This window comes from Leopardus geoffroyi, chromosome C1 (assembly GCF_018350155.1).
Source record: "Leopardus geoffroyi isolate Oge1 chromosome C1, O.geoffroyi_Oge1_pat1.0, whole genome shotgun sequence".
NCBI classification, from domain to species: domain Eukaryota; kingdom Metazoa; phylum Chordata; class Mammalia; order Carnivora; family Felidae; genus Leopardus; species Leopardus geoffroyi.
Window position 1 is genome coordinate 132,115,310 of NC_059328.1, and position 26,604 is coordinate 132,141,913.

The 26,604-nt window shown below is 35.8% G+C and overlaps 1 protein-coding gene across 4 annotated transcripts in view; it reads right to left on the bottom strand.

Annotated features, from left to right (window-relative positions):
• The window catches only part of LRP1B (LDL receptor related protein 1B), a 1,910,230-nt gene that overhangs the window by 442,687 nt on the left and 1,440,939 nt on the right, over window positions 1–26,604 (bottom strand). For all 4 annotated transcript variants that reach the window (XM_045479681.1, XM_045479680.1, XM_045479683.1 and 1 more), the window contains exons 38-41: window positions 24,074–24,200; window positions 23,787–23,938; window positions 23,366–23,490; window positions 21,165–21,536 (exon numbers count right to left, since the gene is read on the bottom strand). In XM_045479681.1, the coding sequence (XP_045335637.1) occupies window positions 21,165–21,536; window positions 23,366–23,490; window positions 23,787–23,938; window positions 24,074–24,200 (776 nt within the window). The remainder of the gene's footprint in view (window positions 1–21,164; window positions 21,537–23,365; window positions 23,491–23,786; window positions 23,939–24,073; window positions 24,201–26,604) is intronic.

Consider the following 26,604-nt stretch of genomic DNA (forward strand, 5'->3'; position numbering starts at 1 on the left):
GAAAACTGTGTGTGTGTCTCTCTCTCTCTCTCTCTCTCTCTCTATATATATATATATATATGCACACATATATACACATTTACATGTATACATACACATATATACATACATATATATACACACATATACACACACAAATACACACACACATACAGTCACACACACACAAACAGTACTAAGTACCTGGTATGTTGCTATAGATACCATTATTATCCTTATTTTAGAGATGAAGAAACTAAGGCTTAGAGGGGTTACTAATTTGTAGAAGGCACACATTTACTAAGAAGCAGAGCCATGATTTGAACCCAGGGAATCATTTGAGAGTCCAGAGTCTTATCCACAATACTTTTGTGAACCTGACAAATTCATAAAATTGAAAAGAAGAAAACTGAGGAAATTAACCCATCTACTTTTGTGTGTGAGGAGAAAAGATATTCATTGAGAATGGTGGGAACAGGTATAAAAAGAGTTTATGATAAAGAAAACTATGGTCTCACATGTGTAGATATGTTTGTTTGTGTGTGTGTTCTTTCATAAAATATCTTTCCTTTGGAATGAGAAACTAATAAAATTTTGTGGAATTTTAATAGGTATTTATCAGAAAGATTACTTTTACTAAATTCTTTATTTTGGTTGTAGCGTTCACTTCTTGCCTATGAGGCTTTCAAAATAATCATAGGTTTTAATGTTTTTAAACCTCAGAATATATTAGTCTTTAAGATTGGACAATATGTTCAATTTGTATTTTCCCTTAAGGAAGCAAAAGGTATTCTACATATGACTAGCTCCAACTCCACATATGTATTTCCCCCTAAAAATGATCCACTCGTTCCTTCCTTTGAATATTGTATGAGTTTGCTAGGGCTGCCATAACAAAATACCACAGACTGGGTGGCTTAAACAACAGAAATGTATTTTCTCACAGTTCTGGAGACAAGGTGTTAGCAGATGTGGTGTTTTTCTAAGGCCTCTATCCTTGGCTTGAAAATGGCTGCATTCTCACTGTGCGCTCACATTGTCATCCTCAGACTGTGGTGTCTGTGTCCTAATCTCCTCCCCTTATAAGAATGAATCATATTGGATTAGGGCTCATCCACATGATCTTATTTTACCTTAGTTACCTCTTTACTCTTTACATAGAGTCTAAAATATAGTTGCATTTTTGAAGTACTGGGGACTTAAGTTTTCAAAATATGAATTTGGAGGTGGAAGGGGAACAGTTTGGTTCATAAGAAACATAATTAAAAGAAGCTTAAATTTTTGTTCATTGGTCTGGTCAGAACCCGAGTAGAGTTACTTCAAGAGCAGATTTGGGGCTATCATTTTCCTCAGCATCTTCATACTTTGGAATGAAAATGAACTGATAATTTTGAACTTTGATGCTCTGATACTCATTTTTCCTTACTAATAAGAGAATGAAGTTCAAAATAATTAGCACATTTAGTGTTCCAGGAATCAATGGGGAAGAAAAAGTCAGGACCCTTCCACGTTGTGACTTTGTCAAAGCAGCAAGAAACTTTCTCCAGTGGCTGCTTCAGTATGAGTTTTAAGATTCACGTTACAATCAAAGATTCACCTTTACAATTTAAAAGTGCTGGTTCTTGACTGGAATAGTTTGGGCCAGGCACTGTGGCAAGCACCCTGTTGTCACTGTTTTCATTAATCCTCAAACTGTTAGTTGGTGCTGATAGCTTCCCTAATTTTCAGTTAGGGTTTAAACGGACCGTAACACAATGGTGAACAGAACCTGTACTTGAATCCAAGTCTCACTTATTTGAAAGCTCATTCTTTTAATCTTAGCAGAATACTACCTTGCCAAAGATCTCTAGGTGTCAATGAACAAAATGATGATGAGGACTAAATAATGTGACCCAGAACTTGATTACGGAAGTGAATAAGACAAATCTCTAAAAACCTGATTTTGTGATGGCAATGAATAAGGAAAGATTCGAAATCCATATCTGAACCTTTAAATATGATTTGTACTCTTTCGCAGAAAGTATTAAAACTCCCACAATCATGCAAATGACTACTGATTGTATGGAACTTAAATGGCAGCACTTCACAAAAAGGTTTGCTACATTAAATACATGTGTAAAGCTAAGCTACATTGGTCATGAGAAAATATGACTCTGTAACGTTGATCTATCAGCAGCATTCTAGCCTTCTACAACAAAGTGTCACCCCATTCATGATGGCTAGCAAAGAGAAGACATATTTTGTTTATGGTTCATGTTTTTTCAATGCTAACAATTTTTGCCAGTATTATATATAAATTGCATTATTTCTGATTTTCCAAATGAAGAGTACTCAAGAAATGTCCCCATAAAATATTTAGCATATATTAAATGCACAATAAATATTTTTGGAACAAATGAAATAGTGAAAGCAAAAGAAAAAATCAATAAAGAAGCATCATCTATTAAGTTATGCACACCTAAATTCAAAAGAGTAACAGCTCATGTTAATAAAGGATATTTTCATAGCAGTGAAATAAAGCACTCCAGTATTTTCTGTGAAGAAATAAATATGATTTCTATGGATTTCTAAAACTGATGTAAAGCCCTCGTGCTAAAGAGTAGAGTGCAAGGAAAGAAATTCTATTAGTTATGAAATGATAGAGCCTTTAATATTTCATTTCAAACGAGACTAAGCAGACTCTGTTCTTGGTAGGTACTAAAAGAATATTTGACAAATTGAATTAAATAAGGCAAGAATAAAAACGATAATTTAACATTAGAGTCTATAAGGAAGTGATAATTTCAGATTGCAATATTATCTTGTGCAAAAGTATTATACTACTTGACAACTACTGTGATTCAGTCTCCTCGGTTGAAGATAAGAAAATATTAAGTTTAGGCAAAGCTCATCTTATATTAGGATGATTCAAATCCAGACACTCAATTCATTTCCAGCTTTACTACCAAACCAATCACTTTTTCAAGGAACTCAATCACAAAGAAAAAAGGACCACTTACTGTGTACTCACCAAGTAAGGTAGTTGTATATATTCAATTCATATGCTATGTCCAAGAAATGTTTTGCATGGGGAAAACAAGAATGGCATATGTGGACATAACTGTAAACCATATTAAGTCACTTCTATTTTAAGAAACTATCTGTCACCAGGTGATTTTAAAGTAAGATAGATGTTTGTTGTCTTAATATTATTCTCAGGAAATATTAATAACCTGATGCATATGCAAAAGCCATTGACTTGCCCTTATGTTATCGGTCAGAATTCCATTAGAATGCAACAAAACTGCCAGTTTAGACCATCTATTCCACACAGTCCCTTAATCATCCCAAATGGCAGAGATTTCATTTTACTCTGAGTGCCTATAAAATTTCTGCTTAGACTCATACCACCCTTGTGTCATACAAACTTGTTATTTCTACTGGTAAAATTTCCACTACTACCTTGCTAATTCCACAAGGGCAAGAATCTTGATTTTCAAAGAGCATAGTTCCTTTCTTTGGTGAGTATTCACTGGTTGCTTACTAAGTAAGCAACTCTACAGTCAGTGTCAGAATGCCCCCAAAGGTGTTTGCAATAGCAATCAATGCAGTATCCTGAGGACCTACAATAGGCCTGGGGAGAGATATACTCATGTACAAGGTACAGTGTCTGCTCTAATACAACAAAGCAGCTATTTTAATAATAATAATAATAATAATAATAATAATAATAATGGTTGCCTACTGTAGAAAGTATGAAAGACATGCTTCTATCTGGATTGAAACGAGTGAGGGTGTGTGTGTGTGTGTGTGTGTGTGTGTGTGTGTGTGTCATGTGGGTATTGAGAAAGAGTTAAACAGGAACTGCAATGTGAATATAAGTTAACCAAGTGAAATATAGGTAAGGAAAAGCACATTCAAATTTATCTAGAGGCAAGAGAGAGAATGATCTACTCAGTACATGTGACTGTTTAGCAGAGTTGACAATAAAGCTAACAGAATGGTATAATTTGGATATATATTTCAGAATAGAGATCTATCCTCCCTTATCTCTGAATCTGTGTAGTTCATATATGAAACTATATAGAAAGAAAACCCTGAATTACAGGATGCAGAAAACTAATGCATTGCTTTATACTTCCCATAGTTTAAATAACCCCTTTGGCATTACTTCCTATTCAGAATGATAGACTGTGTTATGTAATTTGCTAATACAATCTGAATTTTGCTGCTTTCCAATTTGTTCCCTTGTGCTGTGAGTATATTTAATAATAGCAATGCAGGTAATTCACAGATTGAGGGAAATGTTATAGAATTTACACCATAAGTTATAAATAAGTGTCTAATACTATCAATTATTGAATTTGGCTTATTTGTAAAAATACATGGTTCATGCCATTCTGGTGAAAAATTTCTTGGGAAATTATGATTCTGTTTTTATTAATTCTGAAACAAATGTTCATTTTCTCATTGAACTCTGTTCTCTACTTAACACTGGCAGAGTATGAAGGTTATTGCTGATATCTTTCAAATGTGGATTAAATTAATCTCATTTCCCCTTTTCATCCACAAAACTAACAGGAACTTTTACAGATACCAACTGTTTCAGACTTAAGTACCTCTGTCATCTCAAGTAGGAAGGTTATCATCAGATGACCCGCCTTGTCAATCCTGACCCCATGTCTAGCCCATGCAAATCCCAGGGTTTTGTGAATATAGCAAAAACACAGAACTTTACACTCTACAAACCTACAAAGGTTTTGCCATTTCAGACTTCCATGGATTAATTATAAATTCTGTTCTTAGCCATCACTTTACACATATAGGTTTCTAAGCAACATTATCCTGCAGGTTCAAAAGGGAGAAGGCAAAAAGGAACTTATGAAAATGCTTTATTACACAACACAGTCATTCTTGTATATCTGATGCATATTTACATTTGCCAATATTCCTTCCTATTTTTTTCAGGTTCGATTTGTCTTGGCACGCAACCAAACATAAGTTACCAGTAGAATTCAAGTTGCAGAGGGTGGGAAATAGAGAAGTATTTGAATCTTTGGAAAATCAAATGCTTCTAACAATAGAATTCATTCTGTCATCTTGAATATATCACTTTCTATTATTTTTTTTCATATCCACCCCCAAAAGTAGCACTTTTGCTACTCGTATAAGCATATTCTATTACTATAGCACAAACACCTTCTGTCATGTAATTTCAAGACAAAAACTCTGACAATGTCCAGAACATGCAAGAGTCCAATGTATAAGCCCAGTAAACACTGTGAGGTGATTAAAGAACTTTGGAGACCTATGTCCTTTTCACCCATAGAGGTCCTCTCCTTATGGACCCTCTAATTTCTTTATTCATAGTATTTGAAACTTTGAAGAGAGAAATCACCTATGTACTTCAAAATCTTTGTATATTACTGTGGCCATTTTGCATGCTGGCTGGATTCTACCTATTTATAATAATGAAGCTTTAAAAAAATTTTTTTACAAGTTTATTTATTTATTTTGAGACAGAGAAAGCATGAGCAGGGGAGGGCCAGAGAGAGATGGAGACAGAATCCCAAGTAGGCTCCACGCTCAGCACTGAGCCTGATGTGAAGCTCTATCCCATGAACTGTGAGATCATGACCTGAGTTGAAATCAAGAATTGGATGCTTAATTGGCTGAGCCACCCAGGTGCCTCATAATAATGAAGTTTTAAAAAACATGAATCAGTTAAGGAAAATGAAAACAAACATTCATAATGGTTTATGTTAATTGAGTGCTGACTAAATACTAGGCTCTGTTCTAAGCAAGAAATATTAATTCACTGAATCTCATCAACCCTCTGAGATTGCTACTAGCATTATCCCTATTTCTCAAAGAGGAAAATGAGGCAAGGAGAGGTAAATAATTTCCTGAGGATGCAGCCTGTAAGTGGTGAAAAGCAAGGAAGGGGCCAGTCTGAATTCAGCTAGATATTCTGGCTCTAGAATCGTTAGAAACTCTGCTTTTAACCAATATCTTATACTGCCTTTTCCACTTTTTCACAGAAATTTAAGTCTCCAATCTCCCTCCTTCTGCTAATCTCAAGTCCAACTAGGCAAGCAATTGAAGTCACAGAATTCCTTCTACTCTGCAAATGAAGTTTTCAAACAAGTCCTTTAACAACCTAATTTTATGGCTAACACATAACCAATTCACAATAAAGCTAGTTATTTTTATGATCTACCAAGTGATGAGTACTGTTTTAGATTATAAAGGGTATAGAAAAGAGTATATGCAATAGACCCTTCCTAGGAGAACTTGACATTTCTTTGGAGAGATCATATAGACAAAAATGAAACAAAGGAAAGTCCATAGGGTAATAACTAAGGAGGTGATAAGGATGTGAAGCACACATGGGAAGTCCTGAATGTTTTTCAAAAGAAGGAAATCACTGTGGGCTGCAGTTCTAGGGGGAAAAAAATGCATTCCTTAACTGTATGGAGGGATTTGAGCTGAATTATAAAGATTCTCCAAAATAAAGACCATTTGAAAGGCTATAATGTCTCTTTCATTGTAATGTAACCACATAAGTAAAGATGTGGAATTTGAAAAAGAATATGGTATATTCATGAGACAAAAAATGGTGTGAACAGGACTGGACGAAAGGGTAAATTTGACATAGAGATTTCTGGTGACATGGATCACCTAGATTGAGATTATACCTAGAAAGGAGGTAATGGATTATACTTTGAGATGCAGAAAATAGGGAATCAATCAGTGTTTTAAGGAGGAACTCAATGAAAGTATTTTGTGCATGATATGTAGAAACTTCTAGAAAATCAAGGCAGAAAAAGGATAGAAACATGGCCTATGATGATGACAGTGCTTAAGAAAAAATACTCAATGTAAATGATTAGGGGGTAGAGGAACAGAGATAGTTAATAATTGAGAGGTTAGATTCTGATTGGTTTTAAAAAAGTAATAATTTCACTAACAATAAAAATAGGAGAGGGTCTCATTTTTAGGCTGGGAACTGACTTTGGTATGTTAAATTATGAGCTGACATTAAGAATATTAAAGGGAATTTTCATGCTCTTCTAGTAGTGAGGAGATAAACTGGCAAATTTGGAGTCGGGGTAATATTAAATAATGAGAGTACCAGTATGAATCATCACAATGATTGAGCTCTTTAAAAGGGAAAATATACCCATGAGTAGGGAGAAAGTTTCTGCAGGAACTGCACCTCTACATTCAGAAACCGAAAACATAGAAAGCAGCATTTGATGGTTTAGGAAAGTGATAGGGACACCAATACATGACTTATCTCTTAGTCCAGGTTTAGGAAAAAAAAAATGAGAATGGTCAATAGAGAAGTAATGGAAGTGTGCAGTGGAAATGTAGGGTAATAATTATAATGCGGATAAAGATAGTAAAACAGGTTAACAGATACGTTAGAATAGGCTGGATGTAGTGTAATCAGATTGTGTTCAGAAAGAGAAGAAACACTATGTCCCAGAAGCAATCAGAACCAGGCTGTTGTCAAGTTAATAGTGGAAAGTGAAAACAAAGAACAAGGTCAAAACGTGTTATCAAAAATTATGGGGAGGGGCGCCTGGGTGGCGCAGTCGGTTAAGCGTCCGACTTCAGCCAGGTCACGATGTCGCGGTCCGTGAGTTCGAGCCCCGCGTCGGGCTCTGGGCTGATGGCTCAGAGCCTGGAGCCTGTTTCCGATTCTGTGTCTCCCTCTCTCTCTGCCCCTCCCCCGTTCATGCTCTGTCTCTCTCTGTCCCAAAAATAAATAAACGTTGGAAAAAAAAATTAAAAAAAAAATATAAAAAATTATGGGGAGATTTTTAAGTGTGTTAAGGCATGCATTGAGGCATAAAAATGCCATGGCTGTAAAGAAAGATTGTCTAAGAGGAAAGCAAAAGAAGAAGAAAGACCATTGAGTGTAAATTGCCTAAGGAAATTAAAGGAACCATGGTACCTGGTTGGAGGAGAATACTGGTTAACGCTTAGCTTTATCAACATGTCAGTAAAACATAGAACTATACACTGAAAATTCTACTTTGTAGAAATCTTTTTTTTTTGAAAAAATTTTTAATGTTTATTTACTTTTGAGAGTGAGAGAGAGACAGAGTATGAGGGGGGAGGGGCAGAGAGAGGGAGACAGAATCTGAAGCAGGCTCCAGGCTCTGAGCTGTCAGCACAGAGCCTGATGCAGGGCTTGAACTCATGGACCATGAGATCATGACCTGAGCTGAACACGGATGACCAACTGACTGAGCCACCTAGGTACCCATACTTTGTAGAAATCTTAAAAATTTAATGAGGGGGTGCCTACATGGCTAGTCAGTTAAGCATCTAACTTCGGCTTAGGTCATGATCTCGCAGTCCGTGAGTTCAGGCCCCGTGCTGGGCTCTGTGCTGACAGCTCAGAGCCTGGAGCCTGCTTCAGATTCTGTCTCCCAATCTCTCTGTCCCTCCCCCACTCGCACTCTGTCTCTCTGTGTCTCTCTCTCTCTTAAAAAAATAAACACTAAAAATGTTTTTAAACTTAATGAGGTTTGCAAAATCATCATTAATTTGAATATGTCATGAAGTATTATTGAGTCTGCTACTCTGCAAGAGTGATAATCTAAGCCATTTACTGCATTTTCATAGGTGTTGCAAATAAGGCTAACAATGAAAAATTTTGGAATTTATGTCTTTACTTATGTCATTTTTAAAGCTTTAAAATTCTATGAAGAAAAATATGTACCTGAATTTATGTCATAAGAAATCTATATTCACATAATGGTTTGTTTTAGTATAAATTCTTTTAACATTTTCTCTCTCAATATTTTTAACCATATATGCTATACTAAAAAGATCAGAATGGCAAGCTGAATATGCAAATAATACTTCTTGATTTCTGGTAAATTTTGTTTACTTTTGTATTATAAGCAAACAAAATGAGCACATTTTAATGTGTACATGAAATTGAAATATCTTCCCTTTCAAATGATTATAGGTAACTTTACTCCTACAAATTATAATCATCTTTCAAGAGGAACCCTGGATTCACTTGTGACCTTGCCTATTTCTGCAGGTGCTCTATTGTTTCCTTAGGAATTTTGAATTCATCAACCAGTCCCTCAAAGTGTTACTTATAATTCACCATACATTGATTTCATCTGCTGAATTCATACCATAAACCTCTCAAGAGGAAAGAAAAGTTTTGTTTTTTTTTAATTTTTAACGTTTATTTATTTTTGAGACAGAGAGAGACAGAGCATGAACAGGGAAGGGGCAGAGAGAGAGAGGGAGACACAGAATCTGAAACAGGCTCCAGGCTCTGAGCTGTCAGCACAGAGTCGGACGCGGGGCTCGAACTCACGGACCGTGAGATCATGACCTGAGCCGAAGTCGGACGCTTAACCGACCAAGCCACCCAGGCACCCCCAAAAGTTCTAATACGTATACTTTTATTGCTTCCTATGAAAAACGCCTCTTCTTTTTTTTTTAGTGTTTATTTTTGAGGTGGGGGAGGTGCAGAGACAGAGGGAGACACAGAATCCCTCCAGGCTCCAGAAGCAGGCTCCAGGTTCCAGAAGCAGGCTCCAGGTTCCAGAAGCAGGCTCCAGGCTCTGAGCTGTCAGCATAGAGCCTGACATGGGGCTCAAACTCACACACCGTGAAATCATGACCTGAGCCGAGGTTGGACGCTTAACTGACTAAGCTACCCAGGCGCCCCAAAATATTCCTCTTCTAACACTACATCACAGATTTCTTTTTCCCTAGGTGCCATTTACAACTTTCTCATTCAAGTCAAAACTACAAATATTTCTTCTCTTTCAAACAAATAAATAAACAAGTAAATAAATTTTTCAGTCACGTTACTTACACAGAGATGTGGGACAATTAAAGCGACTTAATAATAACTAATCACAAGGGACCTATAAAAAATGAGCATTATTTGAGCTAAATATAAACAAGTTTATACTCTTGAAAGTGACAAAATCAATTCAGTGTCATAAAATACACTAACTCATAGTTTTGTTCTTTTTCTCAATAGATAATCCTTTCCTATCTCATTTTATTTCTTCACCATAAAAGATATATTGATTTCTAGCTCCTAGATAAAGCCAGATATTATTGTCATCATCCACTATTGGTTGTCAAGAAACATTATATAACAGATAAAACAGAAAAGAGTTTTAAAAAATAGGCCAAATTTCATTATATTATTCAGGAGGTTCTGGAGATAAGCTAATAATCACTTACACAACTGTGCTGATTACAGAAGTTGCAAATTCTCCTCCTCCATGTATGTGTGTAGCCCCTTTGCAGTTCCACCCATCAGTGTGACTCTATTTCCCCATCCTCTGAATCTGGACTTGGCTGTGAATTTCCTTGACCAATGAGGCATCAGTACATATGGCTTGTAAAATATTTGTGCATTGAGGTCAGCCATTTCCGAGAACCACGAGACCATCCCAAGCTAGCCTGCTGAATAACAGAGAGACTAGTGGCCCAAAATCCAGAACATAGCATGCCAACTGCTGGACATATGAGGGAAGCCGTCCTAGATCATCCAGCTGCCATCTGATCTGAGGCTGACCAGAGATCAGAAGAATCATCAGCCAATCATAGAATAGTGGGATAAATAAGCAGTTGTTGTTTAAAGACACTGAATTCTGGGATGGTTTGTTATTAATCAAAGCTAATTGATATACACAAATCTCTACTCCTAGAATAGGGATTAAAAAAGAAATAAATGTAATTAAGTTTAAACTGACATTTAATACAGAAATGACTCTGATCCAGGATGTTTTAAGTTTATTTATTTATTTTGAGAGAGAGAGAGAGAGAGAGAGAGAGAGAGAGAGAGAGAGAGAAACCCAAGCAGGCTCTGTACTATCAGTGTAGAACCCGATGTGGGGCTTGAACCAACAAGCCGTGAGATCATGAGCTGAGCCTGGTAAGTCGGACGCTTAACTGACTGACCCATCTATCCCTGATCCCTCTGATCAAGGATTATTAATCTCAGTATCTACTCACTCACCTACTGAGAATTCATTTGGTAGTGATCCTATATTGGGATGTTAATTCATATGTGAATCACTATTTCCCAAGTCCACCTAGTATCTTTTTAAGTGTGATATCCTACGGCAGATGCACGAGCTTGCCAGTTTCCTCTTATTCCTTCCCTCTATTCCTAATCAAAATCATAAACTATAACAGCTTGAGGGCCCACTATAGATTTCAAAGTTCAAGTTTTATAATAAGCAAAGGTCCTCTCTTCCACATTGGCATGATCCAGCATGTTTCTAATTCTGCAAACAGAATCTTTGTCAGACCAACTAATACAATCTAACTAGGGAAGTCCCCTGAGCCTGAGTACGTTTACAGAAAACTTTTCAGCTTCCTATTTTATTAAGACTGACTTCTCAACAGAAAAATGTTAGTATTGCCTTCTACTCCATCTATTGCCGTCAGCTATTCTGACACATTCACGAAAAATTGGGAAGCTCTGACTCTATGAATAATCCTAATACTGATAACTGAGTGCTCCTGAGGTCCCCTGTCCCTTCGCTGCCTCCAAGATCTGGACCACGCATAATATTGACCCTACAGAACTTCAGGGATACGTTCTACACATGACTCAGAATTTTTCTGTCTCTAACATAATGTTCCTCATGAATTTTTCTGCTGCTCATATTAAGGAGCTTCTACCTGTGGTTCCAATGTCTCTTATTCAGATACGCCAGTGCCCTATAGGGATCTGGTCTTGATCAATATTGTAGGGTAAAATACATTTAGGACCATCATGCCTATGAAGGGGATCAGAATATGCCACCCCAAATTATACTACTATCACATAAGGATTATTGTGAGCTGAAGGCAACTGAGAAACAGTGGATACAAGAAAAGCTTGCTACCCTCCCCCTATCTACTTAATAACAGGACATAAATTTTCCTTCATGAAGGTATCCCCTCCATGATTCTAGGGCAGGAAGAACTATCATTATCACAGGAGGTGGAGATAGCACCGAAATGAGTCAACATAAACAACATCTTACTAAAAAAAACATTATCTTCCATTAATTTCCCCCATATATTTATCCTCCCACAATTTACTTTCCCTAGAAGCCCTAATTCCTTTTTTTTTGTGGTTGTTTTTTGTTGTTGTCATTTAGCTACATCTCTGCAATTGATCACCCTTTGTTAAAATGGTATATAAACCCCTGACTCTGTTTCTTTGGTCTTTACTTCTTTTCTGTGAAGTCCTCCATGTACTCATAAAAATTAACATTACATAAAAATTTTTATGCCTTCTTTTTTTCGTGATAAGCTGTTTTCTAGGAGTTGAATTCACATTTCACTGACAAAATCCCAAGAGGATATAGTAAAAATTGTTTCCTCCCCAAACTGACATAGGCCATCTTCTTGGAGAGAGTCTAATATTTTAAGAAATTATGAATTCATGGAAGCCATACTGAGCACCAATTTACATCCTGCAACTTAATGAGGAGGAAATCCCATGTTCTTTTCTTCTCTGCACTAATCATGATTAACTCTAGATTTTGCTCTCCGTAATCAATCATGTTATTCTCTGTCTTCCATTGGAGCATAAAAATTATCCCTTGCCTCAGCACTTGCTGACTCCCTACACAGAACATTCATCCTTCATTCTTACCTGTTTCTTAACCTTTGTAATTTCAATGTACAATAAAACAATGCTCCTTTATGTATTTCCAACATTTGCAATTATCTTCATAAGTAATCTGAAAATTGCTGCAAGCTAATAAATATGACTGAAAGTATTTATTTTATAAAATCTGAAAAAATTGAGTAGCTAAGATCCCCACATTTTGAGAATGAATTTTTATATGATATATACCAAGCAAATAAAAAATAAATACGTTTTAACAGCTGACAGTTTTTTTAGCCTTGGAATTGCAAATAGAAAAATTAACATAAAATGGGGCACCTGGGTGGGTCACTTGGTTGAGCATTCAACTCTTGCTATCAGCTCAGGTAGTGATCTCACAGTCATGAGACTGAGCCCAGTGTCAGGCTCCAGGCTGAGTATGGAGCCTGCTTGGGACTCTCTCTCTCCCTCTCTCCCCCATCCCTGCTCCTACACTCTCTCTCTCTCTCTCTCTCAAAATAAATATAGAAACATTTAAAACAAAAAAGAAAAATTAACATAATCAAATGAATGTTTAGGCACTCATAAAAGGATATGGAACTAGCTCATTTAAAAGAAACAAAAAAGGGACACCTGGGTGGCTCAGTCGGTTAAGTGTCGACTTCAGCTCAGGTCATGATCACACAGTTCGTGGGTTCGAGCCCCACATCAGGCTCTGTGCTGACAGCTCAGAGCCTGGAGCCTGCTTTGGTTTCTGTGTCTCCTTTGCTCTCTACCCCTCCCCTGCTCATGTTCACCCCCCCCCTCCCCAAAATAAATATTTAAAAATTTAAAAAAAAAATAAAGGAAAAAGATATTTCCAATAAAATATAGTTTAAAAGCAAGGCATATTACCACCAGTAGTCTTGAAAAAAAGTATATATATATATATATATATATATATATATATATATATATATATGTATATATATATATATTTATTTATATAAGCATTATGAAGGAAGAGGGTTCAGGATGGTATTGTAGGAAAACCCTGAACTCACCTCCTCCCAGGACACAACAAAATTACAGCTAGTTATGAAATCATTTTTCTCTGATAAGGACCTGAGAACTAGATGAATAGCACCTACACACACACACACACACACACACACACACACACACATAAGATGCATTGAGAAGAGTAAGAGTGGCAGAAAAACCACGTCCTCTGGGACCCTAACCCAGCAGTGAGGTGACTTCCCAATCACAATGATGATGCCCAAAATACAGAACACTTCCCCAAGGAGTGAATAAATTATGTCCTTCATCAGGAACTCTGACCCTGGGGGCTATCACCAGAAAGATAAGCCCCTAAAATGTCTGGTTTTAAAAATCAATGAGGATTAAGATGAGTAGAATCACAGAATTACAGGAGAGGGAGATCTGACTCTTAAAGGAGTTGCAGGAAAAGCCACTCACCCCGAGAATCTGGGCAAAACAGATTGAAAATTGCCTAGACCATAAGTGAGAGAGACCCACTTACTAATTTAAAGTCGCTGCTGGAGACAGAGGAAACTGTAGGGACTTTATCCAGGGACAAAAGCCTTGAAAGATTCCACTTTTGAAATTTCATCATAACTTGCTGTTGACAGAGTCGACAGGCACTATTTTTGGTGTTCTACCTCTAGCCTGCTAGCACCAGAGGGAATGCTCTGCCTACCCAGTGCTGTAACCAGTATGGGCAAGTTTGCATGGCAATTAACCCCATGGAGACACCAAACCACAACTGGGAGGGATGCAATTCTTGAGCCCTTTAGCTAAGGAGACAAGATGCAAGGGCAGGGTGAGCACCCTGAACTACAACTAGGACAGGCAGGTGCTCCAGCCACGCCCATTCTGCTCAGCAGTCAAGCTGTAATGGGCCGGGCGATGCCCACCCAGCAGACAGACTGGAGAAGTGACCATGCCAGGAGTGCCATAGGTCCTGCACTTCTCACAGTAGCCTACCCACAACAGGGCTGGGCCAGGGCCCCGAGACCTGCTCACACCACACAGAGAAGGAAAGCAACTGAGAAGGATCAGCACCCTCAGCCCAGCAGCCCTTCACAGCAGCTGCAGCCCTATCACTGCTTTTGATATCTTTAAATACTTCATCATGTTGCCATTAAGTTTTTTTTTCTTTTTATATTGGTAAAAGATGTAACAAGACAAAATGCATTATTCCAGAATTATTAAAATGCAATACCAAGACAAAAATGAACTTTGCGTCTCATTTGTATATACTTGTGTACCAGTAACTCTTTTGGGGGAGGGAATTGTTTTGCTTTGTTTGTTGTTTTTATGTTCTGGTCTGGCAAATCAAACTATAAACTCTCCTACAAAATTTTAAGAGAGGATTGCAATGGTTAAACAAATTAGCAACTTCTTAGTGGGGACGGGGTGGTGTAAGGAGAGTATTTAGAGAAGTTTATGTGAATTATCCACGTAAACTAATCTTAATTTTTAAATTCTAGTCTGACCTTAATACACTACCTCATATCTGTAATTATTATAATTATTTCTGATTGTTTAAGAACTCTAACACATATTCTAAAAATAATTTAGAGGATAATTATCTTAAATAATCCACAAATGTATCACAAATACAGTAACACAAAGTTTTAAATAAAATTAGGCTTGATTGTAAGTTTTGTGCATACCCTTTCTTACAAAACCTCCACACACAAAAACACTATGATTTGGTTTCCCATTTTGGAGGTGAGGAAACTGACAGTATCACATAGTAAATAAACAGCAAAGTGGGATCTGAATCCCAACTTGACTGATTTCCAACTCCCAGCTATTGTGTTTCACTTCTTCCATGTGCATTAACACTTTCAGCCACGAAAATGCTGCTGGTTTTAATTGCTTCGATTTTAGGAGGCAGGAGTAGAATGGTTTGGTTGCATGTACACTTTAATATGCTTTCAGTTTAATTTACCACTGTTCTAAAGGGATCTATACTCTTAAGTCATCTTAGCCTTCAGACATGACCATTGAACTTTACTGAACATAGCACAGCCAGACTTATCATAAAACAAAAGCCTAGTGTATGTATACCTTATAACACAAATGTTTTCCTTTCATCTACTAATAAAACCAAAACTACTTATCTTGGATATTGCAAACGAAATGAAAGGATAAACAAAATGTGGTTTATATATACAATAAAAGATTATTCAGGCACAAAAAGAGGAATGAATTTGATTCATGCTGTAACATGAATGAACCTTGAAAACATTATGCTAAGTGACATAAGCCACATATATAAGGTAAAATATTGTGTCATTACACTAACATGAAATACCTAAAATAGGCAGATTTATTTATTTTTTTTATTTTTTTTTCAACGTTTATTTATTTTTGGGACAGAGAGAGACAGAGCATGAACGGGGGAGGGGCAGAGAGAGAGGGAGACACAGAATCAGAAACAGGCTCCAGGCTCTGAGCCATCAGCCCAGAGCCTGACGCAGGGCTCGAACTCACGGACCGCGAGATCGTGACCTGGCTGAAGTCGGACGCTTAACCGACTGCGCCACCCAGGCGCCCCTAAAATAGGCAGATTTATAAAGAAAGAAAGCAGATCAAAGGTTACCAGGGGCTATGGGGAAAAGGAATGGGGAGTAACTTTTAAACAGAATTTTATTTGAAGTGATAAAAAGATTTTGGAAATGGTCATGATGATTGCACAATATTAAGAATCTAATTGCACTGAATTGTACAATTAAAAATAGTTGAAATGGCGAATTTTATTATATATGTATTATATATTATGCATAGTATATATTACCTAATTTAAAAAATTAAAAATGTAATGTAATACACCAAAAACTATTCAGCTGTGTACTTTTAATGGGTGAATTGTATGGTGTATAAATTGTATCTCAATAAACTCTTTAAAATTTATTTGTATTTGTATTTATTTATTTTTTTAATGTTTATTTTTGGAAGAAAGACAGCACAAGCTGGGTAGGGGCAGAGAAAGCTGAAGACACAGAATCCAAAGCAGGCTCCAGGCTCCATCAGCAGATGGATGCAGGTCTCAAACTCACCAACTGTGACATCCTGACCTAAGCTGAAGTCGGATGCTTAACTGACTGACCTGGCACCCCTAAACTTTTTTTAATGCTCCTTATATTGGCAGATCAAATATTTCATTATTGGCACCCTCCCTAGGACTTTATCTTCATCTCACACCGATTTATGCCATATAATCCACATTCTAATCACACTAAATGATATGTGATTCCTTGTCTACCCTGTCTTTGTACTAAAGATTTTCTGAGCTTGGAGGTTCCTGGGTTGCTCAGTCAGTTAAGCATCTGACTCTAGGTTTCAGCTCAGGTCATGATTTCACAATTCATGAGTTCAAGCCCCACATCAGGCTCCATGCTGTCAGCAAGGAGCCAGCTTGGGATTCACTCTCTCTCCTCTCTGTTCCTCTCCCCAGCTAGCTCTCTCTCTCTCAAAATAAATAAATAACCTTTTAAAAAAATAAAAATTTTCTGAACGCTTATTCTAGAAGAGTAGTTTGGAAACTTCTCATTCTGAGAACTTTTACTATCTTAAAAATTGAGGACTTGAAAGAAATTTTGTGTGATTTGCATCATATTTATTTACCATATTAGAAATTTAAACTAAAAATTTTGTTTTAAATATATATTAACCTCTTATAATTTGTAAATTTGTAAAATTTAATTTGTAAATTTCATCTTGTAAAACACAAATGAATTGACTGCATATTAATATAACTAACACCTTCTAAGAAAATACCTGTATTGTTTGATTTATTTTGTTTAAGCTTTATTTATTTATTTTGAGAAACAGAGTGTGAGAGAGAGGCAGAGAGAAAGGGACAGAAAGAACCCCAAGCAGGCTCTAGGCTCAGTGTGGAGTGCGATGTGGGGCTCAATCTCATGGCTGTGAAATCATGACCTGAGCCAAAATCAAGAGTCAGATGTTTAACCAACTGAGCCCCCCAGGCACGCCTGTATTGTTTTAAATGAGAATGAAATACTGTTTTAAAATTTTACAAGTCTGTTTAGTTTCTGGATTACTAGAAGACAGCTAGGTTCACACATCGGCTTCTTTTCCTGTTAGGTTGTTTTAGTTGAAGTATGTGAAGAAAATCCAGCCTCACACAGCTATGAAGTTGGAAGAGAAAGGTGTTTTAGTAGCCTTTTCAGATAATCCTGGATATTCTTTCACACTCTACTAACACATAACAAGTGGTAGTTACTTAAAGCTTAGCTTCAGTGTGGAATCAGAAACCATACTGGTGAGCTTTTCATACTCTATCATATTAAAATCCATTGGTCCATCCTACACTTTGAATGGATCATTTACCCATTCATGACTTTTTTATCATGTCATTTGAAAAATATTGGTTCCCTAAGTTAAGCATATCTGTTGACACATTTGATTGTGCAAAAAATTAGCTCAATAATACCAACACCCATATCATCAGAAAAGCCTTTAAGCACTGGGAAGTCATCAAGCTTACTGTACTCGATACAAATCCTCCGGAATTGTAACTTTTACATGAAAGCTTGATTTCTATTATTTGCAGCAGATATTGGAAGTCATTTTCCTTGTAGTGACAGACTCATTGTATTCGTTCTTTAGAAAATGTCTGCTAGGGGCGCCTGGGTGGCGCAGTCGGTTAAGCGTCCGACTTCACCCAGGTCACGATCTCGCGGTCCGTGAGTTCAAGCCCCGCGTCAGTCTCTGGGCTGTTGGCTCAGAGCCTGGAGCCTGTTTCCGATTCTGTGTCTCCCTCTCTCTCTGCCCCTCCCCCGTTCATGCTCTGTCTCTCTCTGTCCCAAAAATAAATAAACGTTGAAAAAAAATTTTTTAGAAAATATCTGCTACACACCAAGGTTTGAATAACCATAGACTATATGTTCCTCACTCTTTCAAGTAAAGCATGGTGTTCCTTAAAAGAAGCATGGACCCAAATAATCACACAAATACTTGGTTCCTTTAGGCAGCCAATGAAGTTCAGAATGCAGCAAAAGTGTCCGATGTGTATTTCATCACATAGACTAATAAAGAGATGTGTACTGTAGGATCAGGATTTAATAAAATAAAAATGTTTTACTCTCTTTAAGGATGTTGTTAAGTGAAACAGGCTTTTTTTTTTTCTCTGCTATTAAGCAGCATTGAAAAATACAATGACTACTAATACAGTTTAGTGCCATTGCTTTGATTAGCACTAAGTTGTCAGCAGTTTGGCCATCACTGCTTTCACACCATCAATGCAAAGGTCAATTCTGTGGAAAGGCAATTATCTAGTATTATTATGAAAATACTATTGATCTCTTAGACTCCTCAAACACCTATCAGGAGTCCCCAGGAAACCACACTTGAGGACCACAGGTCTAGAATTATTTTTTCTTCCTCTCCTCCTCTACCTGCCCCAGTCTACTAATAGGTTTCTATTGATCTTTTAAGTTTCCTCAACTCAGGTCAGTGGCGTCTTATAGTCTTCCCCAAACAGTTTGTTTTTTTTGTTTGTTTTTTGTTTTTTTTTTTTTTTAATTCTCTAGGCTTTTAGTATCTTGTGGCTTCTACTGAATTTCTATGTTTATTTGCAGTCTCTTCTGAAACTGTGGCTTCTAAAGGCCTATGGGCTGGTATTCAACTTTATAACCAGAATACCTGACAAAAATTCTGAAGCATAGAAAATGAATTAATAAGTTAATTAATATATTGTGGATACAATGCAAGCACTTTCGACTCTGAACTATATCCGTCTAGAAGAAAGGGAGGACTAGAGTAGTAGTATAATCTAAACTTCCTATACATATACTGAGTTGATAAATCTCAAATATGTCTGTACTTTATGATCAATATTGTTACAGTTGCATTATCTCCCTCCCTCTGTCTCTCTCTCTTTTTCAAACACACACACACACACACACACACACACACACACACACACCCCAAAATGGCATATTGGCACGTTCTGTAATTTACAACTGGTATGAAATTATCAATAAGTGTAGTAACCTAGAGAATAAAGAAATGATAATATATATTTATACAAGTATATGTTTGAACTAATTTGGAAAATCTGAGTAAGATTTGAATAAACAAATACTGGCTTAGCAGAATGTTAGGCATTGCATTGTGTGGCAATGTATAATAAGTTTGACCATATTTATACTTACATTTAAATGAGTAAACATATAGTAGATGTTATATTTCACTAGCTATCAGGTATATTAATATAAGTTGACTTTTTTTACAAATTAGATAGTCATAAATTAATAAAAATTATGAAATTATTGTTGAAAAAAGTGTGAGACAATAAGCCTTTTCATATACATTTGATGAAAATAGAAACTGGTATGGTCTTTTTGGCAGGAATTTGACCAGCTAAAAATTAAAATAAATACTGATTGATTCTGCAATTCTATTTCTAGGATTCTATGCTAAAGAAATACTCACATGTGTGAATAAAAATATTTATATGCAAAAATGTTCATTTTGAGATTGTAGGTAATGATGAAATACCAGAAATAAATGTTTATCAGAACAAAACGATTAGTTTATATTTAGTGTAAAATAGGCACAGGCTTTCAAAAGAATTAGATAGAGTCTTAAATAGGAAATAAAAACTTTTCAAGGTACATATATAAAAAATCTGAATAATGCATATAGTATCATTCAATTTTGTAATTACAAATGAGATACACATTACATGAAAAAAGTTCTGAAGACATGACTGCTGTTATGGGTAAGTAAATGGAATTGATGTTGCAGTGATAAGGCAGAAATTTAGTTTTTAAATCTATTTTACTTGAATACAATTAATTTATGCATTATTTTACAATTTAAAAAGTAATGAAAAGGATTGTCTTCAAGTATAATGAAATTGGAAAAGTGAGGGATATATGAAAATCACACAGAGAGAAAAGTAAGAGGTTATATCAGGAATGTGAAGATCATCCTTGTTGAAAGTTGGATGGCAGGAAAGATGTTTCTCTAAACAATATGAATAACTATATGAATAAACAATATGAATATAAAACAATAAACTGCATGAATAACAATATTTTGCTTGAATGAATATGTCCCTTAAAATATAAAAATATTTTAAAATAGTATTTATTTACTACCATTTTCTCAACACTACTATACACACACACACACACACACACAAATAATAATCTGATATTTGTCTGAGAAAATACAATTCACTGAATAAAATTAGGCAGATATTCCTAAAGATATAATTTCACCCAGAAGAAGAAAGTAAAATTAGTATAGTTTTATACTGAAAAAAAAATTCCATGAATTTTGATATACGTACAAAAAGACACTATCAAGGATTATATTGAAAGATCCATGATTAGAAACTAATAATCATAATATACATACTGTACATGCTAACATGCTAACGGTTAATTGCTTTTTGACTTTCAGCAGATCAGATAACATAGGTGCATTATTCTTGAATATAAACTCAAAAAAATGTAATTACTACATACAATTACCATTCTAATTTCTCTGCTAATGCAAATGATACTCATTTTCACCAAAGTATTTAAAAAAATATTGTACTTACTTTCAACAATTACTTGTCTGTCTTCCCAGTTATCTTTAATAAGCTGTATATTTCCAAAGTGTGCATCGCTGTAAAAGATTCGGTTGGTACCTTTTCTTCTTTGATTATAGTCAAAAGCCAAGGCTATGACATTCTTAAAATAATGTGGATTTTCATATGGCCTTATTGGTGAATTTAAATTGGTTTCATCAGAAAGATGTATACTTTTTAATATTGTTCTCCCTGAATATAGCAAATAGCCTTCATGCCTTAGGCAAGTAACTCCATCCTCTGCTAAGTATCCATGGGCACAAGTGCAAGTTCTCCGAGAATTTCCTCGATAAAGACAAAGTTGCTGGCATCCACCATTGTCCTTATCACAAACATTGGTCCCTAAATAGGAAAAAAAAAGACACACACATATACAAACATATATGTTTGGTTTTTTATTTTGTTTTCAAGTGATTTTTCTTTCAGAAAAAAAATGTTTAAAGTAAGCTTCATGCACTGCATGGAGCCCAGTGGAGGGCTTTAACTCACGATCCTGAAATCAAGACCTGAGCTAATAACAAGAGTCACTTAGGGGTGCCTGGGTGGCTCAGTCAGTTAAGTGTCCGATTTTGGCTCAGGTCATGGCCTCATGGTTCGTGCTTCTAGCCCTGCATCTAGAAGGTTCGTGCTTCTAGCCTCTGACATCTCAGAGCCTGAAACCTGCTTCAGATTCTGTCTCCCTCTCTCTCTGCCCCTCCCCTGCTCACACTCTGTGTCACTCTCTCTCTCAAAAATAAACAAACGTTAAAAAAAAAAAAAAAGAGTCGCTTAACTGACTGTGCCACTCAGGCAGCCCTCTTACAGAAATATTTTTAAAAATAATGTTGAATAGTCTGTTATTTTTTATTATTATTATTCTTTTTTATTTATTTTTTTATTTTTTTATTAAAATTTTTTTTTTCAACGTTTATTTATTTTTGGGACAGAGAGAGACAGAGCATGAACGGGGGAGGGGCAGAGAGAGAGGGAGACACAGAATCGGAAACAGGCTCCAGGCTCTGAGCCATCAGCCCAGAGCCCGACGCGGGGCTTGAACTCACGGACCCCGAGATCGTGACCTGGCTGAAGTCAGACGCTTAACCGACTGCGCCACCCAGGCGCCCCTATTATTATTATTATTCTTAATACTGGTCAGTAAAAAAGTCAAATACTATAAAATACTGACTTTTTTCACACCAGTTTAAATCTTGGATTTCTGATTTAAAAGACTGCATTCTTCTGCTCTAATTATCATCTAAATAAAAGCATTACATTTTTCTTGTAATCAGCCAGTTAAGTGTATATCTCTTTTTTGAAACTTGATGCTGAGATTGCAATAGGTTTCATGTACTGTAATCTTTGGCACAAATAACAATTTTCTCAAAACATGAACTGAGTTCCCCAACAAACACTGCACTGCTTTAAAATCTGTGTCTATGAAATATGAAAGCTATCAAAGAAATTTACAGTGCCAATGTACCTAACCTCCTAAGTACATTAAGCATAAGTTTTTACTTCAGTTTTGAGTGAAGATATAATATACTATCAAGATTGCTCCATACGGCTGATTTTCTTCCATGAATCCATCATCAACTATAAAATTATTATACATTCCTTTGATGTCAAGAAAATTAATTACAATTTATTTTAATGGACATTAATATGGATATTTAATGACATAAAATGGACACTTAATTGAGGTAAATTAAAAAAAAAATCCAAACCACATTTATATCAGTTTCAAAAAACACATTTTAAGGGATTGATGACTTCAGAAATATTTCACACCAATAGCAAACTTCTGAAGCCATATCACTTTATATATTAAAACATAACCCAAAATACGTAGCTTTGGCAACTTTTACTCTCTAATATCCTAATTGTGCTTTGTATTTTTTTGTCGAGTATGTATATTTATCAAGATTTTCTACATTACTTAGCCCAAACCTATACTGAAGGCATGCCAGGCATATAACATGTCCATATAAATACACTGTCTAAGCAAAACTATCTATGTATGAACTATTGTGTATTCATTTCATTAGACTACTGTATGATTTTTATAGGAAATTAGATGTTAAAAAATACAGTTTTGAGGTTTTGGATTCATATAAGAATCTCTAACTTTGATTAATATTTTTTAAAAAGGAGAGAAATAATGTAAGATATATTTATTTTATAAGAATGCTGACCTTTCTCTCTTACTCGGTTAAAGATTTTAACTTCCTTCAGGTTGACTCCAAGACCTGTTCTCATGGTTACAGTTTCTGTGGCATCATTCTTGTGGCCTCTTCTGATGGACCCGTTGGCATGTGCTCTGACAAAAAGTTGGACATACGTGATCAACAATCTTTAAGTAATTCACATCAAGCCAGTTATTTAAACTGAAGATAACAGATGGCCAAGCAGAAGGGGAAAGAAACCAACTTTAGTCTGTGACATTGAAACACTTGAGCCTGGAATAGCAAGAGTGCCTGACTTTCTGTGGAAATCACATGGCTTTGTGAGATCCTTTTCATGCCCTTGCTAGGGAATGGCTAATCCTACAAGGGTAAAGCAACTGGCACTGAAATAACATTTTGAGACTCGAATACTTATGAAAAAATAAATTACCTGTCAGACCAGTAGATGTAAGCCCCAAAGACCGCAACTGAAAACATATCCACATTGCTCCCTGACAGCACCATCTCACGATTCCCTCCAGTCTCAAGGTCAATTCTTTCTATTTTGTCTGTACGAGCATCACACCAGTACAATTTGTTTTCCTAAAGATCGATTGAAAGTAATGTTACAAGCTGTTTTGGATTAAGTGGTTTATTAAAAAAATAAGAGAACACTAAGAGTGGATTAATGCAAGTTGGCAGTTAATGCGCTTTAAATACTTAAGAAATCCAACACACCTCATAGTCAATGGAGATACCATTTGGCCATGTTATTCCCATGCTTACAAGGATAACCTTCTCGGAGCCATCTAAGCGAGCTTTTCCAATGCAGGGCGTCTGTCCCCATTCAGTCCAGAACAAATAGCTGAAATGAAATTGTTGATTTATAGTAATATGCAGATAAATACAAAAAAACCCCCATATTATTAACAATAAAGCACTGACATTCATACCAATAGAACAAAAATAATACATTTTAGAAATCAACATCCATGTGTTCATATTTGTGAAAAAGAATTTTTTTATTTTAAAAAATATTTAACGATTCATAGAAATCACAAGGATGGATTCAAAATCCCTCCAAAATACTTTGCATAGGCTACTCCCTGTCTGAAATGCTCTTCTCCAACCTGTTTGCCTAATTTGCTCTTGTTCCCATTGCAAACATCATTTCCCTCAAAAATTCTTCCGTGTTCTGATTATTTTACCCTATACTCTGCATGGATTAGAGTGAAATTTACAGTGTTATAGTTCTTATATTTCTTTACAGTGTTATTTTTATTAATGTTTTTTTGCCCTCATTGGACAATAAGCTCAATGAGGACTGTGATCTTTTCTCATTTTCATCTACTATTATACCTACAGCACTAGGAAATTAGAAAAACTTTAAAATAAAAATTAGTGGGAGATAAATATTTATTAATATATATATGAATGCACTATAATTTCAGTTCTGTCCAATTAGACTGATAAATGTAACCATTCTAATTTGAATTTTGTAAGTTATCTTGTGAAGCAATCATAAAACATAGATTCATACAAAAGCAGATATTCCTATTATAGTAATCACGTAATACAAAATGGAACATGGAAGAAAATGAAATACAGAAAGAAAATCCAGAGTATGCTGAAATAAAAAATGTCAAAAAACTAAATGTAGAAAAACAGAAGGCATATTATTCATGCTTTCTTTTGCTCATTCGTTCAGCATACATAATATTTATATTACAATACAAAATCCATGCTTTCAGATAAACAGGATCCATTCTTTTGAAATTATGTCTACTGAAGTTTTTATTTAGCTGTCAGGAAACAGCAGTGATTAGAATTTAGAAAAATATGGCAATCATTGATTCATCCAGGCAACAATGAATATTTTGTGCATATTTGAATACGTATATATGAGTGATCATACATGAGAAAATGAGGTTGCATATAGAAAAATCAAAGATGTACATTCATATTTTGTATCCACTCAAATGTATTATTTATCCATAAAAAGATACTTAAACTACATAAAAATATATGTATTCCCTTTACGCATATTGTTTTGATTTATTTTAAAAGTTGATTTTTTTCATGGAAATGCTGTATAAAATAAATGTGCTGGACTTTCACAATCAGATTAAAAAGAAGGTGTGGCTATAATTCCAAGTATATTAATCCTGAAGAAACTTTCGTTAATATTTATATGGTCTATAATTAGAAAGGGAAAACTTCGTACAAGAAATCCAACTAGCATTTTATTGGTTAGCTATAGGTTGAAATAGCCATAAAAAAATCTATGTTTTCATTAAAGTTAAGATTTTTATTTTTATGTATTTATTTATTTTTTCAACGTTTATTTATTTTTGGGACAGAGAGAGACAGAGCATGAACGGGGGAGGGGCAGAGAGAGAGGGAGACACAGAATCGGAAACAGGCTCCAGGCTCTGAGCCATCAGCCCAGAGCCTGACGCGGGGCTCGAACTCACGGACTGCGAGATCGTGACCTGGCTGAAGTCGGACGCTTAACCGACTGAGCCACCCAGGCGCCCCAAAGTTAAGATTTTTAAACTTTAATGGAGATTCTCATTGTATTAAAAAATAAAATAACTGGGAGGCCAAATTTGTTGCTACATTTAACTTTTTAAGGAAAAAGTTTTAATAATGCTCCTAAAATGACTAATCAATCACTGTGTCAAAATGGCAGGGGGCTTAACACTGTGAAGGAGACATTTTGGGAGCCAAGACAGACAGGTGCTTATTCAGTCTGATTTTTGTCATCTATTTTAACATACTCCAGTTTATTTTTTTTTAATTTATTTTTTAATGTTTATTTATTTTTGAGAGATAGAGAGAGACAGAATGTGAGCAGGGGAGGGGCAGAGAGAGAGGGAGACACAGACTCCAAAGTAGGCTCCAGGCTCTGAGCTGTCAGCACAGAGCCTGACGTTGGGCACCAGCTCATGAACCATGAGATCATGGGAGCCGAAGTGGAGAAGCTCACCGGACTGAGCCACCCAGGCACCCCTAACATACTCCAGAGTTTAAATATGAAAGGAAATATGTACAATATCCCTTTTATTTAATAGTAATCTGCTTTCAGATGTACTAAATGAATAATACAAATATTATTTTAAAAAATAAATAAAAATATTTTGAGTGAACAGAGCAAGTCAACTCATTTAACAAATTCAGCTCTGCTTCTCACAGCTATGGAAACTGTGGCTCAGGAAGTCAATCATCCAGTCACACAGCTGGTAAGAAAGGGTCAAAGCCAGGAACTT